At 44.2% G+C, this 19,868-nt stretch overlaps 1 protein-coding gene across 1 annotated transcript in view; it reads left to right on the top strand.

The window, feature by feature from the left end:
* igsf21a (immunoglobin superfamily, member 21a) overlaps positions 1–19,868 on the top strand; it is a 449,567-nt gene that overhangs the window by 392,580 nt on the left and 37,119 nt on the right. Inside the window, exons 8-9 of the mRNA XM_048614901.1 lie at positions 17,115–17,307; positions 18,478–18,516. Of these exons, the coding sequence (XP_048470858.1) occupies positions 17,115–17,307; positions 18,478–18,516 (232 nt within the window). The remainder of the gene's footprint in view (positions 1–17,114; positions 17,308–18,477; positions 18,517–19,868) is intronic.

Genomic DNA, 19,868 nt, shown 5'->3' with positions numbered 1-19,868 from the left:
GATTCAAACAGGATGACGTTAAATCCTCCTCAAGATCTCATCTGTCATTGTGCACCTTCCAGCTTGCCTGAGCATTGCTGCTTGAAGCTTTTAACTCCTGAACTTCACAAATTCTATCTGACATGCACCTCTTCTTCTTTCCATTTACGTCCTGTCAGAAGCAGGACTTGCTGCATTGTTCCCCACTCTATTGCAGGAGACCAAGTCTGAGAAATGTTTACCTCCTGCAACTGAGGTTGTACTAGCCAGCCTGAAGGCACTTTGTGGGTATGGACAGACAACTGAAGAAGCTGAGGGTTAGCGTGGAGGAAGAAGAGTGGGAGGAAAACAAGAAGTTCCTTGTTACAACATCAGCCCCTTTCTCTAGGCCAGAGAGAGGGTGGCACATGAGGTGGGTTTGAGAAGGAGCATGAGACAGGAACACACCATCATTCTAAATGTTCTCTGTGATGCTGGATACATGGCAGCCATTTCCATGATACAAAGGACTGTCTCCTCCCAGAGGGCTTGTATGTTACAGGCATGCCTAACCCTGACAGTTTTACTTGCCTCTCTATTTCGATCCACCTTTTCCTGCAAGATAGAAGGAATGATCCTGGTATTTTCAGTGTTTGGGTGATGTGCTTGCCATGGCTGAAGAGGTATGTAGAAGTAACACAAGGTGAATGAAAGTCTGGCAGCATTGGTACACACTTGGGGGTGAATATAGGTCTTGAATCCTGACTCTAGATGGGCTTGGTGCATTGAACAGTGTGCGATGGTAGTGGTGATGTGCAAAAAATGGCATGTGAAGATCTTTTCACTGACTTTTACCACCCATGTGAGGTCAGTACATTTCTTGTGGCATTGCTGCCAGGTCCTCAAGGCCAGACTCTGAGGGATTCATCTCCCTGGTGACCTGTTCACACTCACTTCTCAGTAGGTGCCTCAAAAGGCTTCTGCAGAAACATCAGGCCAGATCTTCCAGTTTCTAGATCAGAGACCAGGCAGATGACTGAAGATGCACATCAGGATTCTGTTGGAATCCTTATGCATTAAAGTATTTGGGAATTGCACAGGAAGTTGCTGGGTTATTCGACTGGTCCCCAGGTCCTTCTGTGAGTGTCTCCAATTCTGAACTCGTGTTACAGATTTAGAAGAGATCTCGGGGACTTATCTGGATAATTTCCCAAGAAATATTAGACAGTTTAAAACCTGGTGAATCATCCAGGTAACTTCACAACTGACTAATGCCCTGCCCCCTCCAATCACCCACCACCCACCTAACCCCTCGATTCTCTGAATACTTGCAACAATGTCACAGATTTCTCCTGACAATCCAGCTATCCCCCAAACCAGTAACTCAGCAACCATCTGCTGATCAGATCCAACTACACCCCAGCCACCTGGTCCATGTGCCCACCTACTTTCCTCACTCACCCTCTCTCACGTTCACTCATCCACTCCCTAACAGTCAAATATTTAAACTTACCATTTGACAGCTAGTGCCATAAAAAGAGGGAATTAAAGAAGTTCCCAGATTTTAATGCACTCTGTCAGAGCTCCTGAGGGTACACTGAGTTCCACACTTCTTTAACAGCTAAAAGATGAAGATCAGAAGAAATGTGTTGGGTTGGGAGAACATTGTACACAGAGACACTACATTCAGTATTGCTACAGATCTTAAGATTCAAGACAACATTTCTTTCCTCCTTTGCACTTCTGATATGAATCCCTCCTGTCCTACATCAGAAAAAACTCTCTCACCTGCTGCTTTGTTTAGTGTGTCTCTTCTTGATGACAATTCCTGCACAAAGAGTGCACACCATTTCCTGTGGAATAAGTATTTTTAATTTGTTCATGGGATGAGGGTGTCGCTGGCTAGGCCAACATTTATTGCCCATCCCTTATTGTCCAGAGGGCAGTTAAGAGTCAACCACATTGCTGTGAGTCTGGATTCGCACGTAAAACAGACTGACAGGAAGACCACATTTCCTTCCCTATAGGACATTAGTAAGCAAGATGGGTTTTTACTTTGGCAACAATTGACGATGGCTGCCATTAGGCCAATATTTTATTCCAGATTTTTATTGAATTCAAATTTCACCATCTGCCATGGTGGAATTCAAATCTATGTCGCCTGAATGTTAACTTACAATTCTGGATTTCTATCCAGTGACATTACCATTACAGCAACAGTTCCCTGCACCTCATTGAGACATCAATGAACCAATGACATAGAGAGCCTTCTGACCCAGGTACTACCAATTAACCTGGTGCTGGTTCAGGAAGCAGTGTCAACCAGATCTCTGGGAGATCTCCCAGCTCTTCTTCAAATAGTGAGATTGCTTATGATCACCCAGACTGAGTGACACAGCCTCTATTTAGCATCTCATCAACAATGCAGCATTCCCTCTGATGAGAGACTCTGGATTCTCAGCATGGATTATTTCCTCAGTCCCTAGAGTCATACAGCATGGAAACAGACCCTTTAGCCCAACTCATCCATGCCAACCAGGTTTCATAAACTGAACTAGTCCCATTTGCTTGTGATTGGCCCATATCCCTCTGAATCTTTGCTATCCATGTACCTGTCCAAATGTCTTCTAAATGTTGTAACTGTACCTGCATCTACCATTTCCTCTGGCAGCTCATTTCATATACACACCACCCTCTGTGTGAAATAGTCGGCCCTCAAGTCCCTTTTAAATCTTGCCCCTCTCACATTTATGCCGTTTAGTTTTGGACTCCCCTATCCTGGGGAAAAGACCTTTGCTGTTCACCTTTATCCACGTCCCTCATGATTTTATACACCTCTAAAAGGTCACCCCATACTTCCTACACTCCAGTGGAAAAAAAAGTCCCAGCCTCTCCTTATAAGTCAAACCCTCCAGTCCCAGTAACATCCTTGTAAATCTTTTCTGCATCCTTTCCAATTTAGTAATATCCCTCCTATAGTAGGGCAAACAGAATTGTACACTGTACTCCAAAAGTGACCTCACCAATGTCTTGGAATGCTGCTTGAACCCCAATGTTACACTCAGTGCTGACAGTGCTACCAGTGGAGCAATTGCTTTCACCTACTTTATACAGTGCTAACGGGAATAACGATTGGCGTTTTCCTGAGATTTGAGGTGACTGCAAGTAACTCTCTGTAATGGCGAGCTAACAAAGTATTTAAATTAATTAAGTAATCAATTATTAAATTAGTGGCTCAAGTACTTGGGTATATGTGACAATAATAAATTAAATCAAATCAAAAATCTGTAAGGTAAGTATACTGCTCCAGAGTGTCATAGATCAGAATATTTTGGGTCCAATCAAAAGTCTGTAATAAGTTATTTAATTCCATCCAGGTTCTGTAGTTGATCCCAGTTATTCTGCATTACAGAGGGATGAATAAACCCATCCCCACTTAAAAGCGCTTTCTGTGGACTTATGATAAAGACAGGATTGGTCACACTGTGATATCCTCTATATGATTGACCAGCCAACCTGCACTTATGTAGATAAATACTTCAATCCTCCATGAAGTTTCTCATCTGCGTTGACTGCAGACATGGTATAATGTAGATCACACAAGCTTTGGCCATCTAGTAAATGCTCGCAAATTAAGAAATGTTGTCTGAGGAACAACTGTGCTGGAGTGGAGTATTTGCGGCTGATGGTTATAGAGCTTTGCTGTTGAATGAGACAGCCCATTCGGGAAATGAAGTAGTAATAAAAGGTTTTAATTGTAAAGCACATGAGAACTGGCCTTCATGATAGGAAGAACAAAAGTAGCCTGGTGGAGCTTTTCATATCCTGCCAGGTTCTGACAATATAGAAATACTCTCATAGTTTTCAATTCAGTTAACATCCTGACACCCAGCAGTATAATTATCGCAGTTCTGCAGATGATTACTCCTTCAGATTACAGATAGTGGGAAAACATTTCCATTCCACAAAGTCATAAAATATTTGAATAGAAAAGAACGTGGGGGAGAGAGCATTAGATATAAATTCAACTCGCACACCATGCCGAACTCTAGCGTTTGACAAGCCAGTTTGATTGTGTTATTCATATCTTGTGGAGGTTTTTTTAAGTAAATTTCAAGCTAAATTGAAAAGGCAGCTGCTGAGAAAACAGCACTCTCCTGAAGTCATTTGATCTCCCCTGTCTTCATTTTGAATGTTTAATAACATTGAAAAAACTTAAATAGTCGACGGTAGGTGAAAGGGAATACTCAGATTAGTTTATACAAAAGTGAAATGATCTAATTATATCTAAAGTATTATATGACATAAAGATGTCTGCCACATTTTACAATTCCATCTATTTCACAATACTGTTGCAAGTATCATTTGGAAATGGGGAATATGCACCTCAGAGGGACACATATCACCAGAAGGTTAGGGTAATTTTGTTCTTCACTGAGTAATTTAGTTCTCAGTCTTTTTACAAATGGCAGGAAATGCAATGTTCATATTTCTAGTCTGTGTGAACTATTTTAAATGAATGGCCAGTCTTGAATGTTGTAGGTCAACAATCTCTGAATTCCCCTCTACCCACACACACAAAATGATTCAATACTCAACACAAGACTACCTGTATAGACAGTGTTTCAGGATTGGCTTGCTCATTAGTGGCAATGTTTAGGACGGATACATCTGTAGACATAATACAGGGAACACTGCAGTTATTCATCTGCAGCAAACTTCCATAAAGAACAGCAATGGGATCGTGATCAAATCATCTCTTTCAGTGACATTTGTTCATAATTTGTGGCCAGGACGCTGGAGAATATGCCCATTCCTCTTCAAATAGTGCCAAGTTGAAGGTTTCCCACTTTTTTGGTGCAAAAATGTACATTTTCCCTGCCTCTGAGAGCCTAAACACAATGTATACACCCTCAATTAATTTCCAAATAAAGCTTCATTGCTGTAGTTTTAAGATAACTTCCTGCCATAGGCATGGTTTAAATCATTTAACGCCCATCCTTTTCACAGACTTACATCTTCTAACTATCTTCTTCTGTTAGACTCTACCTTCTTTATCTTTTAAGTTGCCCCTTTGTAACATTAAACCTCCCCCACAAAATTCCCACTGCTGCAGCCTGAGTACAAATTAAATCTCTGGGCAACAAAAATAAAGTTGCTTGAAAAGCTCAGCAGGTCTGGCAGCATCTCTGAAGGAAACAACAGAGTTAACTTTTCAGGTCCGGTAACCTTTCCTCAGAACTGGAAGAGTCACTGGACCTGAAACATTAACTCTGTTTTTTCCTTCACAGATGCTGCCAGACCTGCTGAGCTTTTCCAGCAACTTTGCTTGAACAAGGGGAACTACAATAGAATGAGGGAGGACTTGGCTAAAGTAGACTGGAAACAAAGATTTTATGGTGGGACAGTTGACGAGCAGTGGAGGACTTTCAAAGCAATCTTTCAAAGTGCTCAGCAAACGTATATTCCAATGAAAAGGAAGGACTGTAAGAAAAGAGGTAATCTGCCATGGGTGTCTAAAGAAATAAGGGAGGCTATCAAATTGAAAGAGAAGGCATACAAAGTGGCCAAAAACAGCATGAAACTAGAAGATTGGGAAAACTTTAAAGGTCAACAGAAAGCCACAAAAAGAGCTATAAAGAAAAGTAAGATAGAACATGAGAAAAAACTAGCACAGAATATAAAGACAGATAGCAAAAGTTTCTATAAATATATAAAACGAAAAAGAGTGGCTAAAGTAAACGTTGGCTCTTTAGAGGATGAGAAGGGGAATTTAGTTATGGGATATGATGAAATGGCCAAGGCATTGAACAGGTATTTTGTATCGGTCTTCACAGTGGAGGACACTAATAACATGCCAGTAATTGACAAAGAGACGAAGGTAGGTGAGGACCTGGAAACAATCGTTATTACGGAAGAGGTAGTGTTGGGGAATGGAGCTAAGGATCGATAAGTCTCCTGGCCCTGATGGAATGCATCCCAGGGTACTAAAAGAGATGGCGGGAGAAATAGCAGGTGCACTGGCGGTAATTTTCCAAAATTCGCTGGACTCTGGGGCAGTCCCAGCAGATTGGAAAACAGCAAATGTGACGCCACTGTTTAAAAAGGGAAGTAGACAAAAGATGGGGAATTATAGACCGGTTAGCTTAACCTCTGTAGTGGGGAAGATGCTTGAGTCTATTATCAAGGAAGAAATAGCAAGGCATCTTGATAGAAATTGTCCCGTTGGGCAGATGCAGCATGGGTTCATGAAGGGCAGGTCATGTTTGACAAAGCTTTTGGAATTCTATGAAGACATTACGAGCGAGGTGAATAATGGCGACCCAGTGGATGTGGTGTACCTAGATTTTCAAAAGGCCTTCGACAAGGTGCCGCACAAGAGGCTACTGCATAAGATAAGGATGCATGGCATTAAGGGTAAAGGTTGGTTGACTAACAGGAGGCAAAGAGTGGGGATAAATGAGTGCTATTCTAGCTGGCAGTCAGTGACTAGTGGTGTGCCTCAGGGATCGGTGTTGGGACCGCCATTATTTACAATTTATATAGATGATTTGGAGTTGGGGACCACGTGTAGGGTGTCAAAGTTTGCAGATGACATAAGATGAGTGGCAGAGCAAAGTGTGCAGAGGACTGTGAAACTTTGCACAGGAACATAGATACATTGAGTGAGTGGGCAAAGGTCTGGCAGATGGAATACAATGTAAATAAATGAGAAGTCATACATTTTGGTAGGAGTAATAGTAAAAAGGATTATTACTTGAATGATAAAAAGTTGCAGCATGCTGCTATGCAGAGGGACCTGGGTATCCTTGTGCATGAATCACAGAAGGTAGGTCTGCAGGTACAACAAGTAATTAGGAAGGCAAATGGAATTTTGTCCTTCATTGCTAAAGGGATTAAAATTAAAAGCAGAGAGGTTATGTTGCAGCTGTACAAGGTGTTGGTGAGGCCACACCTGGAGTGCAGTTTTGGTCTCCTTACTTGAGAAAGGATGTATTGGCACTGGAGGGGGTGCAAAGGAGGTTCACTAGGTTGATTCCAGAGTTGAGGGGGTTGGCTTATGAGGAGAGACTGAGTAGATTGGGATTATATTCATTGGAATTCAGAAGAGTGAGGGGGGATCTTATAGAAACATATAAAATTATGAAGGGAATAGATAAGATAGAAGTAGAGAGGATGTTTCCACTGGCAGGTGAAGCTAGGACAAGAGGGCATAGCGTCAAGATTAGAGGGGGCAGATTTAGGACTGAATTGAGAAGGAATTTCTTCACCCAGAGGGTTGTTAATCTATGGAATTCCTTGCCCAGTGAAGTAGTTGACGCTACTTCAGTAAACGTTGTTAAAAAAAAGGTAGATGTTTTTGAACAATAAAGGAATTAAGGGATACGGTGAGAACGTGGGTAAGTGGATCTGAGTCCACGAAAGGATCAGCCATGATCTTATTGAACGGCGGAGCAGGCTCGAAGGGCCAGACGGCCTACTCCTGCTCCTAGTTCTTATGTTCTTATGTTTTTGTTCCTGATTTACAGCATCTGCAGTTCTTTCAGTTTTTATTTAAATCTCTTGGCCCCTGGCTTCACTACCATAGCTGTGGTTTATGGTGAGTGCTCACTACTGCGAATGGTTAAAGTAATTGCCCCCGTGCGCAACAAATATTTTCCACTTTACTCTTGGAACAGTGAGGCGAACCTCAAAGCAGACTTTCCTACAGACCCTTCTTCTCTAAGGACTGTGTAATTGCCTAGTGCCTCGGTAAATAGTTAAGCTCTTGCTTCCTCACACTACTCCTGCATTCCTGACCAGATCTGAAATGAAGATTTTAGCCTCCAGTGCTATTTGTAGCTTACTGTTCCTTCCACAAATTCTGTTGTCTGTCCAAAGCCTTGCTGCTACTGATTGACTGAGTATCCTTAAATTACAGGATTAAATTAATCCTGTAAATTATTTAAAGTAATAACTCACTTGTCTTCTGAAAAAGAATTTCTCCTTGGCCCAATGGACATTTCCTCCCCACCCCCCATCACTGTGGTTAGCTTGTTGTATTTGAGCAATGACGCTGACCACAAATCACCATGTCTCATCTGTGTGATTGAACCAGTGGTTGTTTGGGAGAGAACAGAAATTGCTGGAGATTCTCAGCAGGTCTGACAGCATCTGAGGAAAGAGAAACAGAGTTGATGTGTTACGTCCAGTGACTCTTCTTCAGAATGGTGTAGCTTCAAACAGTTCTCTGTTATATTCTTTTAAATAATATCTAGGAGCAGGAGTAGGCAATTAAGGCACTTGAGCCTGCTCTGCTATTTGATATGATCATGGTTAATCACATCTCGGCCTCAATTCCACTTATTGGCCTTCAACCCATTTGAAATAACTCCACAGAGACCAGTATCCCATCACCAAGTCACCCTTTATTTACACTTGGAGAGTCCTTGACACTGATCCAGCTTCCTCAGAGCCAGCTCTCAGTGTGAACAGAACCTCTGACACTCCTGTTAATACCTGTCAGCCAGGGCTCCCTGATTGGACCAGATTAACAGTCCCAATCAGGGAACGAATATTCTATGAGGACTGAAAGAACTGCAGATGCTGTAAATCAGGAACAAAAACAGAAGTTGCTGGAAAAGCTCAGCAGGTCTGGCAGCAACTGTGAAGGAAAAAATCAGAGTTAACGTTTAGGGTCCAGTAACCCTTCCTCAGAACAAGGTCCACCTGGCTGACCTCATTAAAATCCCTACACCATTACTATTTGAAAATCTATTCCCTCTCTCTGATAAACCTTAAACAATTTGGAGACCCCCTAATTATCCTTTATAGTTATTTCTAATCAACCTGTTCAGGCATGTGGTGACAAACCTTTGGAGTACGTGGGACTTGAACCTGGATCTCCTGCCCCAGAAGCAGGGGATACTCCTATTGCATCACAAGAAGCTGTATAAATCTCACATGATACATCAAATTCCAGCCTAACCTTATGGTTGCAAATTTGATAAGTTTTGGAAATGGATAAGGCAGCAATCAAGCCCAGGTTAACTCCTTGGAAGGACAGCTATGTTCATCACCATACCACTGGTGCTGACTGCCAGAAAACACTTTTCTCATTGCAAGTGGTTTGTACCAACTATCTTTTGGTTAATAGCAGAACACGTGAATTGCACAACAGAGCCAACCATCAATTCTCCTCTTTACTTACCTGTTCAAATATGTTATAACGCAGCCCTGGAGCTGGTGTCTTGATCCTGGCCTTCTGGCCCAGAGGTAGGGGCACTACTACTGCACCACAAATGTCCATTATCCTCCATTTTAGATATTTTCTAATCAAGCTGTTCAGAGTTTTATGGCCTCTGGAGCAGGTAGGATTGAACCCCAAGCTTCCTGGCTCGGAGGTAGGGACATTACCATTGCACCACAAGAGCCCAATGTCTCCAATTTTACACAGCGTCTAATGGCATTCTTGATTAGCAGTGGTAGATGAACCACACGTGAACCATAAGCACAAGCCCTTCTCTTAACAAGGTGTAATTTATCGCATGTTAGCAATACGTACAAGTTACATTGGCGAGGGAGGCATAACTAAGACTATCAGAAGACAATGAGAAACGTCTGTCCCCTTTGAGATCTCCTCTCTTCCCCAACAAAGACTGTATGACTTTGTCGGTTTTGGTAGAGCTTAATGCGGTCTCCAACATCAACTCTTCCATTAATATGACCTTATAAAACAGAAATGTCTCCTCATGCAGTACTGGATCTCAGGCAAGCAGGACAAGAAGTTTGAGGCAATGGAGAGGTTGAGATGGGTGGCAGTGAGGTACAGCTGGGCATTACTAGTGTGCATATCGAAACTGCCAGCATTCTTGGATGAACTTGCCAAGGGGCACACGTATCTAAAAAAAAAGGGCCAAGGTTTATATCCTCAGGGAGCACCAAAGGTAACGATGCAGGCGTAGGATAAGAAGCCATTACAGAAGGTCTTTTGGTTACAATTAGTTAGATAACAGAACCAGGCCACTGGATGGCGGTAATAAGGCAACATTGCCTGTAGGCATGTTAAGAATGATGAGAAGAAATGTTTATCTTTACCACAATCACGTTGAAGGTTATTTGGAATTTTGTTACAAGCTGTTTCACAGTAGTGGCAAGGACAGAAACCTGATTGAAACGTTGGGTTTCTGGGAATGGCTAGCACACAATTGGAAGTAACAACATGAATAGTTTTTCCACAGAGGGAATGCAGTGGATGTTCACCAGTCTAATTCCTGGGATGGCGAGACTGTGCTAACAGGAGAGACTGAGGAATCTGTGTTTGTGTCTAAAAAAGATATGATTTCACTGGAGGCAGTTCAGTGAATGTTCACTAGGATGATGCCCAGTTTGGAGGCATTGTCTTATGAGCAAAGACTAAACATTTGGAACTCTGCTCACTGGAGTTTAGAAGAATGAGAGGAGATGTGAATGAAACCTACAAAATACTTACACTCGTCCACAGGGTAGATGAAAAAAGGATGATTCCCCTGAGTGAAGATCTTGAACCAGAGACAAAGTCTCAGAATAAGGGGCAAGCCAATAAGGACCGAGATGAAGAGGAATTTCATCACTTAGAGTATAGTGAATCTTTGGAATTCTCCATCACAATTGGTAGATTTCCAATTGCGAATGACATCAAGCGATATGGGGATACACAGAAAAATTGCATTTTGGTAGGTTACTATCCATGATTTAGGACTAAAGAGCAGGTTTGAGGGGTTGAATAGCCTACCCCTGCCTCCATGTTCCTTCCTGTGTTCAAGGACTTTGGAGTGAGGTTGTAATTGGGACGGTGGTTAGCAATGATGTAAGGATCAAGGGTTGGTTTTTGGAACAGCAAGCTGGCAATGGTAAAGTTAAAGGAGAACCTGAATTGAAAGAATTATATACAGTATCAGCAAACATGGCAGCCAGAAATTGAGTCATCAGAAGTTCAATAAGGAAAAGATCGAGAGAGCAGGAAGTATCACACAGGTAAGGTGAATACATTGAGGGCATGAGGGAATGTAGGAAGGATACTAGAAAAAGAAGTAAATTCAAGTCTAGGGTGGGGAAGGAATCTTTAGAGGAAGTTTGGCCCAGTGGATTAAGGGATAGGAGGAGAAAGGAAGGATGTAGTAAAGGCAACCAATGGAATGCCTTCACCTTAGTAGAAAAGAGATTCATGAGACCTCCTACTTGGTGCAAGTCATAGTGGAGGAAACAGGGAAGAGGATTATAAGAAAACAGAGTAAAGAAGCCAGAGGTTATCCTGCATTCCAGGGTGAAGCTGGTTTACTGGTCAGTTCTGACAGCTGCCAATGGGATCTGATAGTGATCCACTAGATCTAACAGTAAATAGCTACTCCACCCACTGCTGACACCGCCGCCGCTCCGCCCACCGCCAACACCGCTCCGCCCACCGCCCTTACAGCCAGCAGCTGTACAGTAAGCACCAGCCGGGTATTCACCATCCCCCCAGACCACCCCCTCACTGAGGACAAATGGTCAGTCCTCAGTTAAGTACTCACCTTTATCCCCCTCCACCCGAACATCAACGAATACCGCTCACGCCTGGACATTGAACAGTTTTTCCGCCGCCTCCGTGCTTATTTCTTTAACCGCGAGTCTAACCCACCCCTCCACTGACCCCTTCTCCCGCCTCCAACACACCCCATCCTCCTGGACACCACCCCCAGGCCTCCTACCCTCCCTCGACCTCTTCATCTCCAACTGCCATCGAGACATCAATCGCTTCAACCTGTCCACCCCTCTCACCCACTCCAACCTCTCCCCCGCAGAACGTGCAGCCCTCCGCTCCCTCCACTCCAATCCCAACCTCACCATAAAACCCGCGGACAAGGGAGGCGCAGTTGTAGTATGGCGCACTGACCTCTACATCACCGAGGCCAGTTGCCAACTCTCCGACACCTCCTCCTACCGCCCCCTTGATCATGACCCCACCCCTGAGCACCAAACCATCATCTCCCAAACCATCCACAACCTCATCACCTCAGGTGACCTCCCACCCACAGCCTCCAACCTCATCGTTCCCCAACCCCACACCGCCCGTTTCTATCTCCTTCCCAAAATCCACAAACCCGACTGTTCTGGCCGACCCATTGTCTCTGCCTGCTCCTGCCCCACCGAACTTATCTCAGTTTATCTCGACTCTATTTTCCCCCCTCCCAGTCCAGGAACTCCCCACTGATGTCCGTGACACCACCCACGCCCTCCACCTCCTCCAAAACTTCCGATTCCCTGGCCCTCAACACCTCATCTTCACCATGGACATCCAGTCCCTATACACTTGCATTCCCCATGCAAATGGCCTAAAAGCCCTCCACTTCTTCCTCTCTCGCAGGCCCGACCAGTCCCCCTCCATCAACACCTTCATCTGCTTAACAGAACTCGTCCTTACCCTTAACAACTTCTCCTTCAACTCCTCCCACTTCCTACAGATGAAAGGGGGTAGCCATGGGTACCTGCATGGGCCCAGGCTATGCCTGCCTCTTTGTAGGTTACGTGGAACAATCCCCTTCCGTAGCTACACTGGCCCCATCCCCCACCTCTTCCTCTGTTACATCGATGACTGTATTGGCACCACTTCGTGCTCCCACGAGGAACTCGAACAGTTCATCCACTTTACTAACACCTTCCACCCCAACCTTAAATTTACCTGGACCATCTCTGATACCTCTCTCTCCTTCCTGGACCTCTCTGTCTCCATCTCTGGTAACCACCTGGAATCTGATATCTATTTCGAGCCTACCAACTCCCACAGCTACCTAGAATACACCTCCTCCCACCCACCTTCCTGCAAGAAAGCCATCCCCTATTCCCAATTTCTTCACCTCCACCGCATCTGCTCCCAAGATGAGGCTTTCCACTCCTGGACATCCCAGATGTCCTCTTTTTTCAAGGACCGCAATTTCCCCCCCACAGTGGTCGAAAACACCCTCGACTGCATCTCTTGCGTTTCCCACACCTCATCCCTCACACCCCCTCCCCGCAATAACAACAAAGACAGAATTCCCCTTGTCCTCACGTATCACCCCATCAACCTCCGGATTCAACGCATCATTCTCCGCCTTGCTACACCTGCTCCTACACCTCCCCCCTCACCTCCATCTCAGGCCCCAAGAAAACGTTCCACATTAAACAGATGTTCACCTGCACATCCACCAACGTAGTATATTGTATCCGCTGTTCCCAATGTGGCCTCCTCTACATCGGGGAAACCAAGTGGAGGCTTGGAGGCCACTTTGTGGAGCACCTACGCTCGGTTCGTGACAAACGACAACACCTCCCAGTCATGAACCACTTCAGTGCCCCCTCCCACTCCTTGGACGACATGTCCATCTTGGGCCTTCTCCAGTGCTACAACGATGCCACCCGAAAACTGGAGGAACAGCACCTCATATTCCACCTGGGAACCCTACAACCAATGGTCTCAATGTGGACTTTACAAGCTTCAAAATCTCCCCACCCCCGACTTCATCCCAAGACCAGCCAGCCCCCGTCTGCTCCTCCCCTCCTCCTTGACCTGTCCGTCTTTTCTCCCACCTATCTGCTCCTCCCACCTCACTGACCAACCCCCATCCCAACTCCCTACCTGCACAATTAAACAACTCATTGAAAGAGGAGACTCCATAAATATCCCCATTCTCAATGATGGAAGAGCCCAACTAGATACCAGTCTTCAGTCATCTCGGACTGGCTTCATCCCCGCCTCCTTGACCTGTCCATCTTCTCTCCACTATCCACTTCTATCATCGCCTCCCCCTCTCTCTATTTATTTCAGAGCCCCCTTCTCTCTCCCATTTCTAACGAAGGGTCCAGACCCAAAACGTCAGCTTTCCTGCTCCTATGATGCTGCCAGGCCTGCTGTGTTCATCCAGCTCCACACCTTGTTATCTCAGACTCCAGCATCGGCAGTTCCTACTATCTCCGAGTAAATAGCTAAACCAGTTGTCCACCATATCTGTTCAGTTCTGTGTCCCTTAGCTCTAGGGGGTGATGAAGAGGGCCAAACCCAGGGGTTTGGGGATATGCCAGAGTCAGACAGAATAACAGCTTTAATGAAGATGGGTGAGTTCTGGTTGAGGACATCGGTAGCTGCAGACATGTTGTGAATGGAGGGTCAAAGACAAGACAGTTGGGACATAAAAAGTGCACTTAGTGATTTGGAAGGGGGCTGATATAGAATGCAAAAGGTTTGAGAGAGGGAAGAAGATGTAGAGGAAGAGCAAAAAATAAGAAGTGATGACCTTATCAGTGAGTGACACAATGGGAACGGAGGTGTGAAACAGTAAGGCGAAGGGGATGCCTGTGAATATGGGGTGACGAGTTTATACAGAGGGAGGGATTAAGGGAGAGCAGGAGGGCGGTGAACTCAGAGGAGAAACAGTGCTGTTCATTAATTGAGATGGGGGCTGGGAGGATGAGAAGACACTTGGTGTGGTGTTACTGAGCGACAGTTCACCCAAGAATTATCAGGTATCACATCCTTGTGCTGTAATGTGAGGGGCAGCAGCAGAGATGACAGAGAGTGACAAAAATGGATGCTCTTTTCTTTGAGCTGCCATTTTGAGTGAAAGAGTGGGTGGGGTAAGCAGTTACTTGTTTATATTTTCTCATCATTGTTCCTGGCATTAGAAGTGCACCAGTCTGAAAAACCAGGCTGTCCTCTCCATTCCAAACAAGCAGGGCTGATTTCCAACTGCTGTCTGACATGGACCTTCTCCAGGAAGCAGCAAGGATCTGCAGTCAGAAAAACAATCAGCATTCTCACCACGGCCAGCTGGCAGCCTGGTATCTAGCCTCCAAAATAAAATTAATAGATTCTTGTGCACCTAAAGTCAACACAAATAGAATAACTTCTACACAAAGCCAGCCTGCACAAAGGGACCTTGAAAGCAAGCAACAGAAAAATAGCTTTAGAGTAAAAAATTTTGGAGTACCACTTCAAGGTAATTCAAGACAACGAAACAAAGAGAGACACATTTGAAATTGTGAAAGCTCAAGGTAGAAACAACATTTAAGATAAAGCTCTTTTTACAAAGAGCTGTGAACACTTGCACATTTATCTTCTAGGAGCACTAATGATTGGCATCACTCCCTCTTTGACTTCCTGTTGCTTTTTGAAATGAATGATTGTGGATGCAATCATAGAACAGTACAGCACGGTACAGGCCCTTCGGGCCACGATGTTGCGCCGACCTATTATCTAAGATCAAACTACCCTGCAAAACCTACATTTTACTATCATCCATGTGCCTAACCAAGAGTCACTTAAAAGTCTCTAAAGTATCTGACTCCACTACCATTGCCGGCAGCGCATTCCACACGCCCACCTAGCTATAGTTCATCAGGTTGCAAGTACAGATCAAACTTTAGCTTGCTGTTGTGCAAATATTACAGCAGAGTATAAGAACTATGGTTATCAAAGGCCATATACATTTCCTTTGGACTACCAAAAACGTTGGAGTGTGCCACATGGAAAACAGGCATTAAGGTCCAAAAGAACATTGTCTAAGGAGCCAAACTTGAAGTTATCACTTTTACCCAAATCAGATTTCCATTTGAACGTGAGAACACCTACCTCATCCATCCCACCATAGCTTCATGAATTTGTTATCTTTATTCATTCACGAGATATGGACATCATGGCTGCAGCAGCATTATTTTCCCATCACTGATTACCCTTGAGAAGGTGACAGTGAGCTGCTTCTCGAAGCAGTATATGCAGTACAGAGGTGCCCACAATGGTGTTGGTGTGGGGATGCCAGGATTCCAGGACCATGCAGCAAAGGAATGACATGGCAATGCGGGAAAGCAGAGTGCTAACAAGGACTGAGGGTGAGTAACAATAACCAGCCAGAATTGCAGAAGATGCAGGGTGAAGACTGCCCACCAATAAATGATGAGGGAGAGGGCGAAATTGCCAATTTGTACCAGTGGGGATGATTGTTGGTGCAATCTGTGGGAGGGGAGTATCAACATAAATTTAGGAACAGGAAGGCTAAAGGGAAGATTCCATCTGAAATTTAGCAGAAGAGGATTGAAAGTGTTAGGTGCTAGGGAATTACAGGGAGATGGTTAACTGACATCAAACTTGGTACCTGCCTGTTTTGTATATCCAAGGTACACAATGGGCAGAGTATTTAATAACAACACCCAAAAAAGGATTAATGAGCTGGGTTTAAACAGCGAATGAGACAATTGCTCATCAAAGTAGGAGGAGCACGATGCTGCTTGGCCTGCTGTGTTCATCCAGCCCTGCACCTTGTTGTCTCGGAGCCCAGTTATGTCAGGTTTCCAAAGACCCTTTTGTGGGCTGCAATTCCATTACAATACAAATGATAACCCATGGTTAGTCACCAGGGATGATGAGCTCTGATTCCTAACTGCAGAAGAGTACTGACTGTTGGAGGAGCAGTGAATGAGGTTAGTTGTAAAACCTTTACAACAATACCTGTAGGTCCCTGAAGAAGAACATGTTAAAGAAAAAATTTCAGACTGGCTTGCTTGGAACCAATTGGAGTAATTTCAGGGATAGTAAAGGACCAAGGTAAATCCCCTACCCCAACAACATGGTGAAAGGAGAATCTGGGCACACTTAGGACCTGTCCTTGCCTGACCCATACAGATAAGGTGTTCTCCCACTGATCCTACATACTGTAGCCGGGTCAGTGATAAAGGACATTCACAGGGCACGAGTATTCCTGGCAAGGCTATCATTTAGTTCCATCTCAAGTTGATCCATTATAGTTGCCCTCTTCAACGATGCAGTCCAGGCTCTGTAGTTGGTCCCACGACACCGTTAAATAGGGGGCTTGGGAATTCGTCATGACAAAATGGAGAAGATAACACTTACTCAGCACAATAGCATTTTCTCAATGCTGGGTAGTTGATTGCAAATCTGAGATCTCCACCACAAAGAAAGAGATTTTAGAGACAGAAGCTCTGTCCACAGAACCAGTGTTGTGGATCCCTGCTTTATGCAATGGCTACTACCACATTTACACTCTCCCACCCCACCTCTACAACCCTCCATTCCTGTATCTACTCTCCCAGACTTGGGATTTTATAATGTTGTATTTGAGGAATTTAAAGGGCAACTTGACACTTGCCGTGCTTTGTGCCTTTAACAGAATGAAGTTTTCCCAGAGCCTCTTTTCACGTGGACCAGAGTTGGGGGACGTCTATTAGATGGAAGTATTGAGTATGATGGTAAAGAGCTGGTGTTGGAGAGGGTCCCCGCAGAGCTCAATGGCACCATGTATCGTTGTACCACCCAGAACCCACTGGGATCAACAGACACTCATGCCAGACTCATCATTTTCGGTAAGTACCAACCTATTAACAGCTACAGTTAGCTGTAGCAGACGTATATTCATTCCTCTTCTCCTGGATACAGTGGCATCTGTCCAGCCAGAATGCCATAAGCACTGATAATTATTCAGTCCCTGACCCAAGTAGCTTGCTGCATAGACATAAATCGGCAAACTATTCAGTTGGCATTGCAACCAAGCAAGGACACGTTTCAGCATAGGTCACTGGCTAGCAATTAAGAGCAAGAAACCTAATTATTTTATAATTACCTCATTCGTAGGAGCCACTAAAACCATTTATAACACCCAATTGCTGACTCATCTGGGATAAATCATAAGACATATGAGCAGAAGCTGGCCCTTGAATCTGTTCCACTACTCAATGAGATCATGGCTGATTTGATAATCTTCAACTCCTCTTCCATGCCTTTTCACTAAAGCTGTACATTCCCTTACCGATTTAAAAAAATCTGTCTGTCTATCTCAGCCTTGAATATACTTAATGACTCACCCTCAACAGTCTTCTATGGTAAAGAATTCCATACATTCAGAGATGAAGTGGAAATTCTTCTGTCTTAAATGGGCAAACCCTTGTGCTGAGTTTATGCATTCTGGCCCTAGACTCTCCCATAAGAGGAAATAACCTCTCAGCATCTATCCTGTCAAGTTTCCTAAGAATCTTGTGTGTTTTAACAACATCACCTTTCATCTCTCTAAACTCCAAAGAGTATAGGTCCAACCTCTCCTCATAAGACAGTCCCTCCATATCCAGCATCAGCCTTGTGAAGCTTCTCTGGGTTGCCTCCAATCCCTGTACATCTTCCTTTAGATAAGGGGAACAAAACTGTTCACAGTACTCCAACTACGGTCTGACTAGTGCCTTCTACAGTTTTAGCAAAACTTCCCTATTTTTATATTCCATGGCCTTTGCTTTTCTGTTAACTGCTGAATGTGGATGACAGCTTTTTGAGATTTATGCACTTCCGTTCAATCAAGGATCAGCTCTGTGCCTTTCTGTTCTGCATAGCCCTTCAGTGAACCACCAAAGAGCACTGCCATCTACTGTTTACATAGTCCTGTCTTGGGCCATTCACACTACTAGCCTTTAATGATTTGAAATAACCTCTCCCATTCAGTAATATGCCTATCTTCTCCATATTTACTTTGTATTTTCATCTTTCAGAAAATCCAAACATTCCTAAAGGCACTGATGATAAAAATGGTGAGTTTGTACTTTTTAAATTCTTCCCATTTCTGTGTCAGCATTGTCAGTGACTGAGCTAAGGTCAAGTTATTGGTACGGTGGAGGGCAAATAGACCAGACTCTCGATTCAGCCCCAGATTTGGGGCATTCGTTCAGCCTGAACTCACTCTGGCCAAGGTACAGAGACAAAGACAGGAGGGAGTCTGAGCTGGGGATTAGGGAATGAAGATTTACTTAAGCAAAATCCAAACCTGGAGGCCATAAACAGCTGACTGGTATTCCAGGGAGCCATGTGGAGCCAGTCCTCCAATAGTGTATTTGGAAACTTAAAGATTATTAAGAGGGGGAAATGGGGAGGTGATTCACGAATCCCAACAGGTTCAGTTGCTGCACATTACCATTGGAGATGTAATGACATTCTTATTTACAGAAACAGTCCCCACTGTTTATGGCAAGTGCATTGGTGCAAACACAATTTGCCTGCTATCTGCACTGGTCAATTTAGATTTGTATTGCATCTCAGCACTCTATAATTCTGGTGCTCTTAAGTATTTCTGTGGCACAGTAATTATTGTGTATTGCACTGTCTGATCCTCACACTGGCGGAACATGACAAAGCACCACAATCTCCTCAGTTAGACTTTCAGACTGATGCCTCTGGCTGAAATCTCACAAACTTGTCCAGCATGTCTCCAACTGAATGTTCCACATTGCTGTACAATTGAGAATTACAATACGTACTTATTTACTAACAAACAGCCAGAAATAACCAGCTCACTCTGTAATTGGCAATAATGGTAATGGAAAATGGTTTGTGCTATTTGACCAATTCAACCATCAGCAGTTTGAGTGGTGGGGACTGTATCAGAATAATCTTACAGCAGTAGCAGAGTGAGGGTTAATGCTTTACTCAGTGAAGGTACAGCTGTTAGTTCCTGGCTGAGTAATAACTTTGGTTGATACACTTGTCCCTCTTGTCAAGCGGTCAGGTGACCCATCCACCTGTAATGGTATAGAAGGACCACTGAGCCTGTTGTTCGCATGTGCAAATTCTAATTATTGTTCCAAATTGGCTCAGATATGATGTGCCTAAAATACTCGCGTATAAACTGGACTGGTAGGGAACTTACCCATGAAAAGTTCCATTTGTAGATTACCTTCCTTAATGGACCTGAGTGACAGCAATTAGTTTCAGAGATAGTAGGAACTGCAGATGCTGGAGGATCTGAGATAACAAGGTGCAGGGCTGGATGAACACAGCAGGCCAAGCAGCATCATAGGAGCAGAGAGGCTGACGTTTCGGGCCTAGACCCTTTTTCAGAAATTTCTGAAGAAGGGTCTAGGCCCGAAACGTCAGCCTTCCTGCTCCT

This window comes from Rhincodon typus, chromosome 31, assembly GCF_021869965.1.
Source record: "Rhincodon typus isolate 14 chromosome 31, sRhiTyp1.1, whole genome shotgun sequence".
Classification (NCBI taxonomy): Eukaryota; Metazoa; Chordata; class Chondrichthyes; order Orectolobiformes; family Rhincodontidae; genus Rhincodon; species Rhincodon typus.
The sequence above is the reverse complement of the archived record's forward strand: the minus strand, read 5'-3'. Positions and strand labels throughout refer to the sequence as shown.